At 43.1% G+C, this 15,480-nt stretch overlaps 1 protein-coding gene across 8 annotated transcripts in view; it reads left to right on the plus strand.

The window, feature by feature from the left end:
• cfap20dc (CFAP20 domain containing) overlaps positions 1 to 15,480 on the plus strand; it is a 548,283-nt gene that overhangs the window by 20,065 nt on the left and 512,738 nt on the right. For all 8 annotated transcript variants that reach the window (XR_010976965.1, XM_068051613.1, XM_068051614.1 and 5 more), the window contains one exon: positions 6,136 to 6,229. Coding sequence is in view for 7 of the 8 variants with exons in the window: in XM_068051613.1 (XP_067907714.1) it covers positions 6,136 to 6,229 (94 nt within the window). In the remaining variant the exon portion in view is untranslated. The remainder of the gene's footprint in view (positions 1 to 6,135; positions 6,230 to 15,480) is intronic.

Consider the following 15,480-nt stretch of genomic DNA (forward strand, 5'->3'; position numbering starts at 1 on the left):
GAATGGATAGCAAATTGACTAAAAACAAAGAAAGCAAAGAGTAGGGGGTGAAGGGTAGCTATTCAGATTGAATGAAGGTAGAGAGCAATGTTCCACAAGGATCAGTGCTGGGGCCACTTTTATCCATAATTTACATTCATGATTTGGACTTGGGAATAAATAACTTATTCAAAATTTGCAGATGACCAAACTGGTTTGTACAGCTAACACTAAAGAAGAATGCGGCATAATACAAAGAAGCCCTTGGAAAACATGTACACTGTGCCGAAGTGGCAAATGAACTTTAACATAGAGTTTGGAAGGGGAAATAGAAACATCACATATCCCTTAGCAAATTAGAAATTGAATAGGATGGAAGAAGAAAGGGATCAAGGGATACAGGTGAACGAATCATTAAAAGTGGCATTGCAGATCAGTTAAAAAGGCTAACAAAACACTGGGATTTATTTCTAGGGATATAGAATTCAAAATCTGCGAAAAGCAAATGGTTGCAAATTTAAGCTCTGAGGTATTGCATCACTTAAAATGTACTGGTCACTCTCAAGTGATTTGAGCATGTTAAGTTTAGGGATGTGCCTATTACACTCAACATCTAACTATGTGATAGCATAACCCAGGGGTGTAACAATAGCACCTCCTTGTGATTTGAACTGGATATTGTCTGTCTTGTTGTGCTTTTCCAGTCTTTTTGAAGGCAGACTGAGAAACACTAGGTGAAACAAGACAAAGTACCAATCATTAAGCTGTTTATTTCAGAGACTATGATTGAACATACAGAGTAACAGTGTAATGTGTTTTGAATTAGTTAAATCAATCTCACTTGGCTCCTTGGGAAAAAGTAACAAACTGCACCCCGTCCCTTTTGTGGGCTAACTTATTTGTTTTTGGCATGACTTTCTCTCAAGACAACTTCTAATATTTATGGCTGATTCACATTTGTTAGACTGCTTAGCGCTGCTGGACACTTTAAAGAGCTGATTAATCAGCTGGTTTGCCACGCCCCTCATCCTCTCTCATTTAGTACTATTAATTTAGTCGCATTCATTTAATTTCCAAATTCCTCTCCAAGCCAAATGCTGTTCAATACTAAATGACACTATTTACATTGCTGGTTTAGTGCTGAACAGCATTCTGCTTAGTGACAGTTGGAGACTAAATCAATATACTAAATTAATTTGACGAAATGAGAGAAGACAGAAAGCAGCTCATTAATCAACTGTTCAAAGTTCCCAGCAGGCCTGAGCAGCCTGCAGGACATTGCAGAAGTCCAGTGCTAAACTGATCACTACAACCAAAGGAAAATGAAAGGTCTCAAATTGGTTTTGGCAAGCAGGGCCTTCTTGGTTAGACTATCTGCCATTGACTATGAATAAGTGATAAATCTAGCCCATATATGGCTTACATGCTTTGGATGATCACGACAATGGATTTTGCAGTATAATTTCGATTTGTTTTGATCTCTCCACTCTATCCAAATGTAGTACCTTGTATGCTTTCTAGTCTGCTTGTACAACTGAAATTTAGTTTTGTTTCAGAATTGCAGCCAATTCTATGCAAGTGTGTTGAAAAACGTGCACGTAGAAAAGTGACAGACCAAACAATCCATTTAGGTGGGGTGTCTTGGTGCATCTTTGATGGATGTGAAAGCCAATCCTTGAGAGGCAGGTTCTGCCACAAGTGCTGCACGTAAAGCTGCCAAGTGACGCTGTGTGATGTTGTTTTTGACTTTGGCGCCTGTTGCCAACCTGCTGTAGCAACTGGTCATCCTGGTGGTGTACACCAGTTCACAGGACGTGTCGCCATTTCCCTCTTTTACCAGTAAGTAACTCCCAGGTGCAATAGTCTACATTTAGGGCCTTCATGTCATGCTTGCAAGCATCCTTGAAGCTGACCTTTGCGGGCCCCGCTAGTTGTCTGACCTGGCTACCTCACCATAGAGAAGGTCCTTGGGTATGGGACCGTCTTCCATCCTGCTGACATGTCCAATTCACTGACGCCGCCTCTGTTTGGTTAGTGCCAACACACTTGGGAGCTCTGCCTTTGAGAGGAGTGCCGCAATCAGGGTATATCCTGGCAGGACATGAACAGTACCAATTAAGATTTTTACAGATACTAGCAGATGACTGTGGAATTGCTAACAGTTAGAGATTGCACACTTCTATAATAACGTAGATGTCTGCCATGTAATGCAGAATATGTTATCAGTTACCTTGCGATCTAAGATTTTTACTGGAGCTTTGGGTATCAAGATCCTCAACTCTACCTATTTTTTCTGTGAAAATCTGCAATTGTGATGCAGTACAGCTTGTGTGGTTTTTTTTTTTTGAGACAGTCCCTGATTTGAAGTTGAAAGTAAAAGGTTTCCAGGTTTTTGGGGAGTCAAACCCAGGTTAGACAAACCAACAGTTCTGTCTGAGAAAAAACAGTTTTCTTTTTAACCAAGGACATGTAACTGAGGGCATAGGTTTCAGTTTCACCTGAAGGCTTTTGAAGAATGTGGGAGCCAGCTTAAAAAAATGTGCCTTTTTTAAAGAGAAGGTTTTTTGAGAGTTGGAAAGGACACTGCAGTGGATGGAAAAATCATCCAGTTTGTTTAAAGCGACAGGCCGAGAGCTGCAGGTTTTTTGCTTCCAGAGACGCTGTTTGGAATTGAAGCAGCCAGTTTAAGCATTTGTTTTGACTGCAGGCTGAGGAGCCTGGACTGAGGGCTGACCATTGGTGAATGACTTACGGCAGTTGTCTTCGGCAACTGAAAAGGTGTCAGCGGAACCACGTCATCAGGACAGGAGTGGAAAAGGCTGAGGTTATTCGAGAGTCGACAAAAAGCCTTCTCTTTAAAAAGAGCACACATTCTTCTAAAGCCTTCTGGTGAAACTCAAACCTAAGCCCCCAGTTACATGTCCTTGGTTAAAAAGAAAACTGTTTTTTCTCAGACAGAACTGTTTGTTTGTCTAACCTGGGTTTGACTCCCCAAAAACCTGGAAATCTTTTAGTTTCAACTTCAAATCGGGGACTGTCTCAAAAAAACACATGAAAGGGAAGATTGCGTCATTCGCTTTCGACAGGACCTCTTTACTTCTGTATTTGCATCCTGGAGGACAGAACTTGAACTACCTGAGGAGGATCCTAATGTTCTTGTACTGTGGGACTGTTCAGTGCCACCTTGCTGATGAGACTATTCTGAAGATCTGTAAGAACTACCTTTGCTTCTGCCAATTTATGTGTAACCTTTAAGATATACATACCGACCATGAGTTAACTGTTCATGTTTAATTTATGTTGGTTTGGTTTGATGTTTAAAGTAAAATTTATAAAAGTGAAATCTTATCCCTTTGGTTTCTGTTTCCTAAATGGGGTCAGTTGGTGGATTAGATTTTTTTTTTTTGGTTTGTTGGTGGTCTCCATAGGGATTATAACATAATTGAATGGCATTGATTATTATATGTTGCTTTATTTACGTATTTCATTTTAACCTTTTGCTTTTTTAAAGCCCAGGTTACAGAGCACGATGAGAGGCAACATGTAGACTGGAGGTGGGAACGTGAGGTTTAGCAGGAATGGGGAGGTATGCTGGTTCTGGCTGCTCTGTAGAAGTTAAGTGGGTGTTGGGCTTTGGTGACATCGAGTGGTTTTAGAGTATGGCACATTTGTAGATGGTGTGTCTGATGGTTGGCAGCAGTGAATGTGAAATGTGGGAGCATGATGGGGAAGCTCCCAGGGTTTGGATTGGCATATTGTTGGATTGGAGGTCTTGGTGTGGGGACCATTTGGGGAGTTTATGTACCAAAATAGGTCAAGGAGGTGACCGAAGTGGGATTGGGGTCGTTTGGGTTTGGGGGTTGGTTTTGGGTACAAGAGTCCTAAGGTCTAGAGCTCATTAAATGGTGGGACAGGCTCGAGGGACTGAATGGCCTACTCCTGTTCCTATCTTCCTATGTTCCATTGGGAAAGGTCTGTGGCCTGACAGAACTGAAGTGAGATGTCGGACTCTTGCGTGGGGAATTCCATAGATATGGTGTCTGTGTGGAAAGCGGGGAGGGTGTCTCGTGGTCTGGAAGCACTGGGGAAAATTAGTGCTGTCTGTCACTACTCTTATGATGTCCCAGGATGTGATAGCACTAAGGAGGTATGTGGGAAGTGAGGTAATGGAGTTTTGATCTTTTGGGGAAGACCTGGAGCCTCAAAATATGCTTGTAGTAGGTGTGGGCAACAGAGTCTGAGAGCATTGGGGCCTGAGTAATGGGAGCAAGTTTCCAGGCTCTGGCAACATTCTGCAGGGATTGAAGTCTAACTGCCTTGAGGATGGGGGCCTGGTAAATTGAGAGGGAGGTGAGTTCAGGAGCATGTGGCCCGACTTATTCCTGATCTATTCTCATCCATCAGGTACCCATGCCTTGTTCTGGGGTTATTAGCCCAGGTTCCTGATTACAGTAACAGCATAAAAGTGTGCCTTTACAATTCTGTGCCAAACAAATCTATAAGCATTTTATTGTTTAATTTTTAAGGTTTATGTTTTAAATGTTACTTTTACCTCTAAATTTTCATCTTGAGGAAGAAGTTACCATTTTCTTTCCAGTGTAGTTGGTATGATTTGATTAGTCACTTCCTTTTCATTGCAAGTTTGTGATTGGTAGTTAGCAAAAACAAATATGATTTGATTGCTCTGTCTTCTGTTGCTTATTCATTCCTCATTGTTACTTACTAATTAAATAAGACAGGTTTTGATTTACTTACGTTTAGTTAAGCAGACATTTGGTTCATGATTGAATAAATAAATCCTCATTTCCGTCAGTCGCAATTATTAACCCTAAGGATAAATCCAGAATACTTGAAGCAGCAGGATGTGCTGGATATGATACAGTGACTTCAGGTGTTGTTTCTGAGGTTTTGTTGTTGATGCAATCAGAGCACTTGTGGAGTTATAGTGCGGACGTGGTATTCCAAATATTGATGTATGCGTGGAGCAATATTTGGACATGGGAACATAATTGACGATTTCCATGACGCTGACTGGACAAGAAGCACTGCAAGGCTTTTAAATTGTAGATTTTACTCCTTCTCCATTCCTACATCTGGCGTTGATGCTTTACAGATATGTAACTTTGTGTCAGAAAACTCACCAAGTGATATAGTGTCTCATTTTTTTTCAGTTTAGGGTGGGGAATGCCATAATCCATTTGCCTGTTTAGACTTTATGGGTTGGATTTTGTGCTGGAGATGGGCTTCCAGGCATTGGGCCAAAAAGGCAGAGGGAACCCCGCCTCTGCCTTTTCGTGCCCCACTGGAGCAGATCCTCTGGTCTTTTTGATTAAAAGTTTTAGGAGGTGGAATCCCCGTTCCTTTAAAGGGACGGGGATCCCACCTCCAAGAGCTGCCGGCCAATCAGAGGCAGGTACTGCAGAGGCCTCGGACCCAGGCCCAGCGCTAGAACCCCGGAACAGAGGTAGGCGAGACAGGGGTCGCTGGGGCCAGTCTGGAAGGCCGGGGGTGGGGGAGTAGTCCTTCAGTCCAGGGGTCTAAAGTTGTTCCCGTGGGGGTCTTCCGTGGGCCACAAATTGCCCATGGAAGAGGGACCCACGCCCTCCCCCCAAATCCTGAGGGAGGGTGCTTACTTTTACAAGGCGTCCTCCCCCCCCCCCCCCCCCCCCGCCACACAGCGGTGACCGCCACCCCACCCCAGCTGTTGGTAAGATCCCAGTGGCGGAGGGGTGGGGGGAGGAAAGAAGCCCTTAATTGGCCGTTAATAGGCCACTTAAGGGCCTTAATTGGCCTTTGGTGGGAAGGCCGTCGTCGGCCTATCCTGCACCCGGACAGATCACTGGGCCACAGGGAGGCGACAGGCCCTCTGCCTACCGTCATGTGTCACAATACTCTGTGCCCCCCTGCCTCCAATCCCACCTCGGGGAGCCTGTAAAATTTCGGCCCATATTTCTGAGAAACAGAATTATTTCAAAGTTATCATGTTAAAGGTTTTTACAGATGGCAGTAGTGTATCGAGCATGGCTTTTGCTAATCTAACTTTGGTGTTTATTCCTATTGTGTTCCAGAAATTTGTTTTAGTAGAAGTTCAATGGACATATTCAGAATGCCTTAACTTTGCTTTGTTTGCATCTCAAGAGTCATTTTTTGTTTCAGGTTTTTGATAAAGAAGTGAAAAGCTATGTTTATATACTGGAAGGTAGCAGTCAGAGAAACAAGATGCAATTGCCTAAGGACAGCAAGCAGACACGTAAGTAATGGAGCAGCTTGTTTAAACTGACCCATTTGTTATCGCTTGCACGTGATGTATATAGAATAACAATCAATATACATGCTTGGAACTAATGGAGAAAGCCATAGACTTCTAAACTTTATCCCTGACCGTTTGATATGGTGTATAATATGTGCAAGGTACTTAACTTTCCGTTCAAGGGAAGTTATCGGCAGTGCCTCACGATGAGCAGGCTGCATGGGAGGAAAGACCTTGGTAATGAAGAACAAAGAGCTTGTGGCCTAGTTAGTGAAAGAGAACTATTGGCATTTGATATGTGAAAGACTATATAAGCATTTACATGTCTGTATATAAACATGCTGTTTGCAGAGATACATTTTTAATAAGGAGGTGCAATATCTGTATTTTGCTAAAGGTTGTAAATTATTAATTTGCCATCCTTATTTGTGTCTCATCAATTATACTAATGAAAATCTGAGTCAACTGCTTGGGTGTAAGATCTGGGGTTTGCTTTAATTTAATTGTATAACTTGGGTGAATTACAATTACAGACTAAGTTGGGAAGGCAGATCTAAAAGAGACTTCCAGGTCAGACTAGCTGCAAAACCACACTGGTACGAGGGTGTTTTCACAAGCGTCACAGACTTTATTTCCACAATAAGCACAAAATCATGATACTTAGCAAAGGGCAGTGATCAGCAGTTGCATTCATGATGGAACACCGGTCCTCAACCTCTGGTTAACTGGGCTGCTTGTCTCTTAATTGAAGTCTATTTCTGTCTTCTCTTGATGGTGATGCGCCTTTAGTATCTTACAAATCCTATTTTATACACTGTTCCTAGCTTGGCTTTGTACCATATTAGGTAAAACTCCATTTCTGTCCATCTAGTCAGTCATTACCTAACTGCCCATCCATGAAGGTACCTTGAGCCTGGTTTAGGTCATTGTCATTGTCATTCAGTGAGGCTCCAGATTCATGCTTCCTTGCTGTTTATTCATCAATGACCACTTAACGAGATTGATATGCACTTGTCCTGTTTCACAGCTATTTGGCTAGACATGTTTACAGTCTTCCCTGGTTAAAAGGCTAACAGCCTCCCTGGGATAAACCACAGACTAAAGACTCATAATTAAAGGGTCTTTACATAGTCTGAATTAACCCTTTCCATCACTTCTCAACATGTCATGACTTGTACAGCACTTTAGCTAACATCATGCTTTGTGGTTATGTTACATATGGAATACAATTTTAACTGTTAGAATTTAGTTGTAATATCCTTATGTATAACAGTCCTATAATAAAATAAACTCAATCCTACATGGGGTTACATGAGAACAAACCCCAAGATAATCTATCAGTTTTTATTTGTATTTCCCATGGGAAAGTGCATGAGTTGCTAAAGACCTTCACACGCTGAAAACAGCTGTGATCAGATTCAGAAGAATTGGAGAAATTGAACCTGCGCTTGCGCAGGGTTGAGATTCATATTCAATCTCCGCAACCAAGAGTGCTTTGCTTACTCTTAGTAGCTAGATGCAGTGCTTTTAACAGTTGATTAGACAAGAACAGTTGGCAGGAGATAGAAATGCCTCATGCAGTTAAGACAATATTGACTGCAATTAAAGAAATGTGTGTCATCAGTGATCTTATGGGTAGTGAAAACAGTGGCGCCCCCACAAGGTGAGAAAATGGGGTGAGGAATACAAAATACGATTTGAAATGATTTAATTTATCTGGACTTTGTTATCCATTTGCCAACCTAATTTGTATACGTCTGCTACTGTTGATGTATGGCTCATAGTTGTGAAATAATCTGTTACACCATTTAGAACAAGCTTGCATATAACTGTACCAATTAAAATGCTGGTTATACTTACAAAGTAGTTACAGCACAGAAACAGACTACGTGGCCCCATAAGTCCATGTCGGTGTTTGTACTCCACATGAGCCTCCTCCCACCTCTTTTCATCAAACTCCATCAACATATCTTTCTTTCCTTTCTCCCTCATGTGCTTATCTAGCTTCCCCTTGAATACATCTGTGCTATGCATATCAACTACTCTTTGAGGTAACGAGTTCCACATTCTAACCACTCACTGGGTAAAGAAGCTTCTCCGGAATTCCCCACTGGATTTATTGGTGACTGTCTTATATTTATGCCTCTTTATTCTGGTCTTCCCTGCAACTGTAAACCCCTTTTCTACAACTACCCTATAAAATCATGTCATAATCTTACAGACATTTATTTGATCACTCTCCCCGCACCCCCCCCCCCCCCACCCACCCCAGTCTTGTCTTTTCTGAAGAAAAGAACCCCCGCCTGTTCAATCTTTCTTGATAGATATAGTCTCTCAGTTCTAATATCATTCTAGTAAATCTTTTTTGCACCTTCTCCAGTGCTTCTATACCCTTTTTATAATATGGAGACCAGACCTGTTTACAGTACTTCATGTGGTCTAAACAAGGTTCTGTATAAATTTAACATAACTTCTCTGCTTTCAATTCTAACTCGCAAGAACTGAACCCAGAGTTTTTTTTAATATATAGTCTTATTAATCTGCAATGCTGCTTTTAATCCTTGTATCTGTAACTCCGGATGCCTCTGTTCATCTATCCCAATTAGGCGCTCACTTTACGAGGACTATATGGCCTCCTTATTCTTCCAACTAAATGACCTCCCTCAATTATTTATTTTGAAGTTCATTTGGCAATTACGTGCCTATTCTGCCAAATTATTAATGACTTCCTGTATTTTGTCATGGTCTTCCTCTGTATTAACTACACCCACCAATTTAATGTCATGCACAAATTTTGAAATTCTAATTCCAATTCCTGAGCCCAAATCCTTTATGTAAAATGGTGAACAATAGTGGTCCTAGCCCTGATCCTTGTTGAACAACACTTACTACCATTTGCCATTTGAGTAACTACTTTTAATCCCTATATTGTTTTCTGCTCTTTAACCAGCTGGCAATAGATTCTGCTACACGTCTCCTGACTCCACATGTTCTGACGTTAGGCATGAGTCTGCTATGTGGAACCTAATCAATGGTTTTTGGAAATCCAGATATATTGCATCTACTACGTTACCCCTATTAACCCTTTCTGTTACTTCGAAGAATTTAATCAGGTTGGTCAAGCATGATTTTCCCATTTGGAATCCGTGCTGACTGATGTTTATCATATTTTCAGTTTCTAGATGTTTTCTATTACATCGTTGAGTAAGAATTCCATTATCTTTCCAACCACCGACATTAGCTAATTGGTCTATAGTACCCTGAATTTGTTCTAGCTCCCTTTTTGTATTTAAGAATCCCATTAGCTGTTCATCAGTCCTCTGGCAATATTTATAAGATTATCACATTTACTTGCAATAACATATTCTTTGGACTAAGTATTGGTTGTAAATTTGACAGCATAGTGTTTAGATAGAGCCATAGCAAAATTATGGTACAGAAGGAGGTGTTCAGCCCGTCGTGTCCGTGCCAGCTGAACAAACTAGCCGCTATCTAATCCCATTTTCCAGCAGCTAGTCCATAGCCTTGTAGGTTGCAGCACTTCAGGTGCATGTCCAGGTACCTTTTAAAAGAATTGAGGGTTTCTGCCTCCACCATCATTCCAGGCAGTGAATTCCAGACACCCACCACCCTCTGGGTGAAAAAGTTTTTCATCACGTCCCCTCTTATCCTTCACCTTAAATCTGTTCCCCCTGGTAATTTACCTCTCCGCTAGGGGAAACAGGTCCTTCTTTCTACTCTATCTAGGCCCCTCATTATTTTGTACACCTCAATTAAGTCACCCCTCAGCCTCCTCTGTTCTGGGAAATACAACCCTAGCCTATCCAGTCTTTCCCCATAGCTGCAACCTTCAAGTCCTGGAAACATTCTTGTAAATCTCCTCTCTACTCTCTCCAGAGCAATTATGTGGTGACCAGAACTGTACGCTATACTGCAGCTATGGCCTAACCAGCATTTTATACAGTTCCAGCATTACATCCCTGCTTTTGTATTCTATACCTTGGTCAATAAAGGAAAGCATTCCATATGCCGCCATCACCACTCTATCACCTGTGGATAAGGACTCCAAGGTCTCTCACTTCTTCTACCGCTCTCAATATCCTCCCGTTCATTGTGTATTCCCTTGCTTTATTTGCCCTCCCCAAATGCCCTCACACTTCCCTGGATTGAATTCCATTTGCCACTTTTCTGCCCACTCAACCAAAGCATTGATATAATTCTGGAGTCTAAGGCTATCACAGAATGGTATTGAGCTGTTAATTAGATTTTTGAGAAATGCGCAAACTTTTCTGATATTCAGTGTACAAGAACACAAACTATTTTTTATTAAATACTGGAATATCCACTATTAATTCTAATTTATATCACATGTGAATTTTCATGTTGGAGTCTTATTCGGTAGTTAGTAGTGAATGTTTGTAATTAAGTATCCCCAGTGCTGCTTTAACATCTGAAGAATTTTTAACTGAAAACCGAGAGATTTCAGTTCATGCAATAAAGGGTCAGTAATGAGCGAGATTTACTTTTTAAGTTTGCCATTTATTATCTTGTACGTTTGACTAGCTCGTTACATGTGGACCTGTGTGTAAATTAGAACTTTCCTAAAAAGCTGGACTAATTATACCACAAGATAAATAAATATATATATATTTTATTTTATAACTGTGGCTGGAATTTTGCACCCCCCCCCCCCCCCAAATGAGAGGGCGGGGGTAAAATTGAGTTAGTGGGGGGGGTGCAGGTAAAATCAAGTGGGAGGCAGGGGAGGGGCGTCCTGCCCTTCCCAGGCCAATCAACTGACACTTAAGGCCTCCACCCGCAACGGCGGGTATTTTACCCTCAACTGGCAGTCGGCTGAGGCTCACCAGGCGGCTGCCTTGCGAGCTGGGAGGGTCCCTCCTGATCGGGCTTCCCCCAAAGCCCTAACTACCCCCAACACTCCTCCCGGCCCCCCTTGCCTCACCGGGGCCCAACCAATTGTCCCCGGTGAGGCCTTAAAAACTTACCTTTTTTCTGGGGCTGACCTTCATCATCTTCCGATGGCTGGGTGTAGACCCAGCAGTGGCCATTGCTCCCGGTGGTGCTGCTGGAACTGAGCTGCCAGCCAGCTGACTGGTCAGCAGCTCCTTCAGGCAGGACTTCCTGCCTCAAGGAGGTAGAAGTTCCGCCCAAGGCCAGTTAAAGGCCTGGGCAGTGAAAAATCCCTGTCTGGCTCCCCAGGCTCAGCGGAGGTGGGCTCGCCACCAACTTTTCGGCTGGTGGACAGGGCCTCCTGCCCAACGAAAAATTCCGGCCCTTTATCCTAAAAATTAGGACTAAAAAAAACGCATGGGATAGCACCAAGCTGACCAATGGACCAAACTGATGGTTTATAAGGCCTGTGTTCTCAGCACCTTTCTGTATGGCTGTGAAACATGGACGACTTACAGCTACCAGGAAAAGACGCTCAATAATCCTATTCTTTGCTATCTGCAGGGCATTATGAGTATATCCTGTGTTATGGACAGGTGGGTGATGGCGTTGGCTGGTTTCCACTTTTCATGACAGTGATAGTGTTTTTGTGTTACTTGTGTTTTATCCCCTGTGTTCTGTTTGCCAAATAAACAGACATTGACCGGTTTTCTCGTAGGTTTCAAACAGAGATTAAATATTTATCAAACAATATTCAGCACCCAAAATGTTCACAACACCATCCATTCATGCATTTTCTCTTACATGCACACACAAGAGAAGATAGATAGAAGGTAAAGGGTAAGAGGTATTCAGAGTTCAAGGTGTAAAAGTCTGTTGTTTCAGGAAACACAGTGGAATCCTCTTGGAAGGTGAGTTTTTAAAATTGAAGGCCAGTTTGCTGGTTATTTTGTATTTACTTGGTTGTTGAAGTTTTTTGGCAGATCACTTCAGTTTGAAGACTGTGCTGATTTCTTAGTTCAGTTTTCACAGGTGGAGGAGTGGTTCATAAGGCACTCTCTTCTCTGCTGCATTTGGCTTTCAAGTTGTTTCAGCATGGTTCAGTGGTGTTAGCTGGGACTGATGTCTCTCTTTCACCTTTGAAGGTGAACTCAAAAGTGTTAGTTTCGCCCATGTGACTTTAGGTTTCAGTTCTTGATTAGCTGGTATAATAGCTTTTGATGGACCCATTTTGATAATTGAGGGCTGTTCACACACTATTGTGGTGAAGGGTAGCTGGAGACTTAGAGTCTGGGGATTACTTTTATCTTTCTTCATTTGGGTGTAGCTCACATCCATGTGTGATAAGCTGTCTCATTTCCATGCAGACAAGGTTAATTGGTTTCAGTTCTAGTAGACCTGGATGTAGATTTTAGTGCAGGAGTTGGTATGGGTCATGTGACTTGTCCTCCATTTTGTATTCAGCAAATGTACCAGTCTTTTAAAACTGTTCTAATTTTTTATAACTCTTCAGTTTGTTTCTGTATTTTCATCGCTGCACTTCTCGTGAGCATGACACATGGTAGGACAAAAATCACAAATGCTGCAGAGCTCCCAAGTGTGTTGGCATTAATGAAACAGAGGTGGCTTCGGTGGGTCAGACACATCTGCAGGATGGAAGACAGTCCCATACCCAAGGACCTTCTGTATGGTGAGGTAGTTGGGCCAGACGACCTGTAGGGCTCCCAAAGCTCGGAAGGCCCTAAATGTTGACTATTTCACCTGGGAGTCACTAGCTGGCAAAAGAGGGAAATGGCAACACTACCATGGTGTGCACTACCATGATGAGCAGTTGCTACAGCAGTTTGGTAACAGGCGCCAATGTCAAAAACAACAACTCACAGCATCATTTGGCAGCTTCACATGCAGTACTTGTGGCAGACCCTGCCTCTCAAGGATTGGCCTTCACATCCATCAGCAAAGGTGCACCAAGAGAAGACACCCCACCTAAATGGATTGTTTGGTGTGTGTCCATCATCCTTCGTAGATGGAAGGATGCCAACCAACAACAAATTCAGACTGCCCAAGCAGTCAACAAACACGGCTGCATGGCAGGCAGCATTCAAGGGGGTGGGGGGGGAGAAAATTTGTTTTAATTTTGATAAAACTGCATACATTGCCTAATTCTTATGCTCATTCGCAATTTCAATAATTTTTCTATTTAGAACGTGGGCACAGTAGCATAATGATAATATGAGGACAAAGTGCTGGAAATGCTCAGCAGGTCTGGCAGCAATCTGTGTAGAGATAAGAGTTGATGTTTCAGTCCTATGACCTTTCATCAGAACCCACTCTGATGAAAGGTCACAGACTTGAACTCTGTTTCTCTCTGCACAGGTGCTGCCAGACCTGCTGAGTATTTCCGACACTTTTTGTTCTCATTTCAGAGATCCAGCATCCGCAGTATTTTGCTCTTATCTTAGCATAGTGAGCAATACTGGACCAGAGTCCTAGACTAACGATTTGGAGTCATGAATTCAAATATTACCACGACAGCCAGGAAGTTAAATTCAGTTAATTAAATAAATCTGGAGTAAAAAGCTAGATCATGAATCTACCAGATTGTGGTTAAAAACCCATCTGGTTCACTAATGTCCGTTAGGGAAGGAAGTTGCTGTCCTTACCCGACCTGGCCGATATGTGACTCCAGACCCATAGCAATGTGTTTGATTCTTAACTGCCCTCTGAAATGGCCTAACAAACTACTCGGTTGTATCAAACCACTACAACACAATCGAATAAGAATAAAAATAACATCGACCTCTGCACCTGACACAGCAAAGTCACACCCAGCCCTTTGACCCTGCACAGCCTTCCGTGCTAACATTTGGGGGCTTGAGCCAAAATTGGGAGAGCTGTCCCACGACTAGTCATGCAACAGCCTGACACAGTTGTATATACAGAATCAGGCCATACAGACAACCTCCCCGACTCCTCCATCACCATCTGTGTATGTCTTGTCTCACCGGCAGAACAGACACACCAAAGGTGGTAGCACAGTGGTACAGAGTTGTAAGGGAGTGACCCTGGAATCCTCAACATTGACACTGGATCCCATGAAGTCTAATGGCACCAGGTCAAACATGGAAAGGAAACTTCCTGCTGGTTACCACCTACTGCCCTCCCTCAACTGATGAATCAGTGCTCCTCCATGTTGAACACCATTTGGAAGAAGCACTGAGGGTGGCAAGGACACAGAATATACTCTGGGTGGAGGACATCATTGTCCATCGCCGAGCATGGCTTGGTAATATGCTGACCGAAATGGCTAACTCTTGAAGGACACAGCTGCCAGACTGGACCTATGGCAGGTGGTGAGAGAAAGTATACGAGGAAAAAAATCTACTTGACCTTGTCCTCGGCAACCTACCTGTCACAGATGCATCTATCCATGACAGTATTGGTAGGAGTGACCACCGCACAGGCCTTGTGGAGATGGAGTCATGTCTTCACACTGAGGACACTCTCCATCATGCTGTGTGGCACCAACACAGTGCTAAATGGGCTAGATTTCAAACAGATCTAGCAACTCAAAACTGGGCATCCATCAGATGCTGTGGGCGTTCAGCAGCAGCAGAATTGTATTCAGCCGCAATCTGTAACCTCATGGTCTGGAATATCCCCCACTCTGCCATTACCAACAAGCTGGCGGACCAACCCTCGTTCAGTGAAGAGTGTGGGAGGGCATGCCAGGAGCAGCACCAGGCATACCTAAAAATGAAGTATCAGCCTGGTGAAGCTACAACACAGGACTACTTGCATGTTAGATAGCGTAAGCAGCATGCAATAGACAGTGATAAGCGATCCCACAACCACTGGATCACATCGAAGCTCTGCAGTCCTGCCACATCCTGTCGTGCCTGGTGGTGGACAATTAAACAACTGACAGAAGGAGGAGGCTCCACAAACATCCCCATCCTCAATGATGGTTGAGCCCAGCACATCAGTGCAAAAGACAAGGCTGAAGTATTTGCATTCATCTTCGGCGAGAAGTGCTGAGTGGATGATGCATCTTGGCCTTCTCCTGAGGTCCCCAGCATCACAGCTGCCAGTTTTCAGCCAATCCGATTCACTCCACGTGATATCAAGAAATGACTGAAGGCACTGGATACTGCAAAGGCCATGGGCCCTGACAACATTCCGGCAATATTATTGAAGACCTTTGCTCCAGAACTTGCCGCACCCCTAGCCAAGCTGTTTAAGTATAGCGACAACACTGGAATCTACCTGACAATGTGGAAAATTCCCCAGGTATGTCCAGTCCACAAAAAGCAGGAGAAGTCCAACCTGGCCAATTACCG

The sequence above is a fragment of the Heterodontus francisci genome, chromosome 19 (genome assembly GCF_036365525.1).
Source record: "Heterodontus francisci isolate sHetFra1 chromosome 19, sHetFra1.hap1, whole genome shotgun sequence".
NCBI lineage: Eukaryota > Metazoa > Chordata > Chondrichthyes > Heterodontiformes > Heterodontidae > Heterodontus > Heterodontus francisci.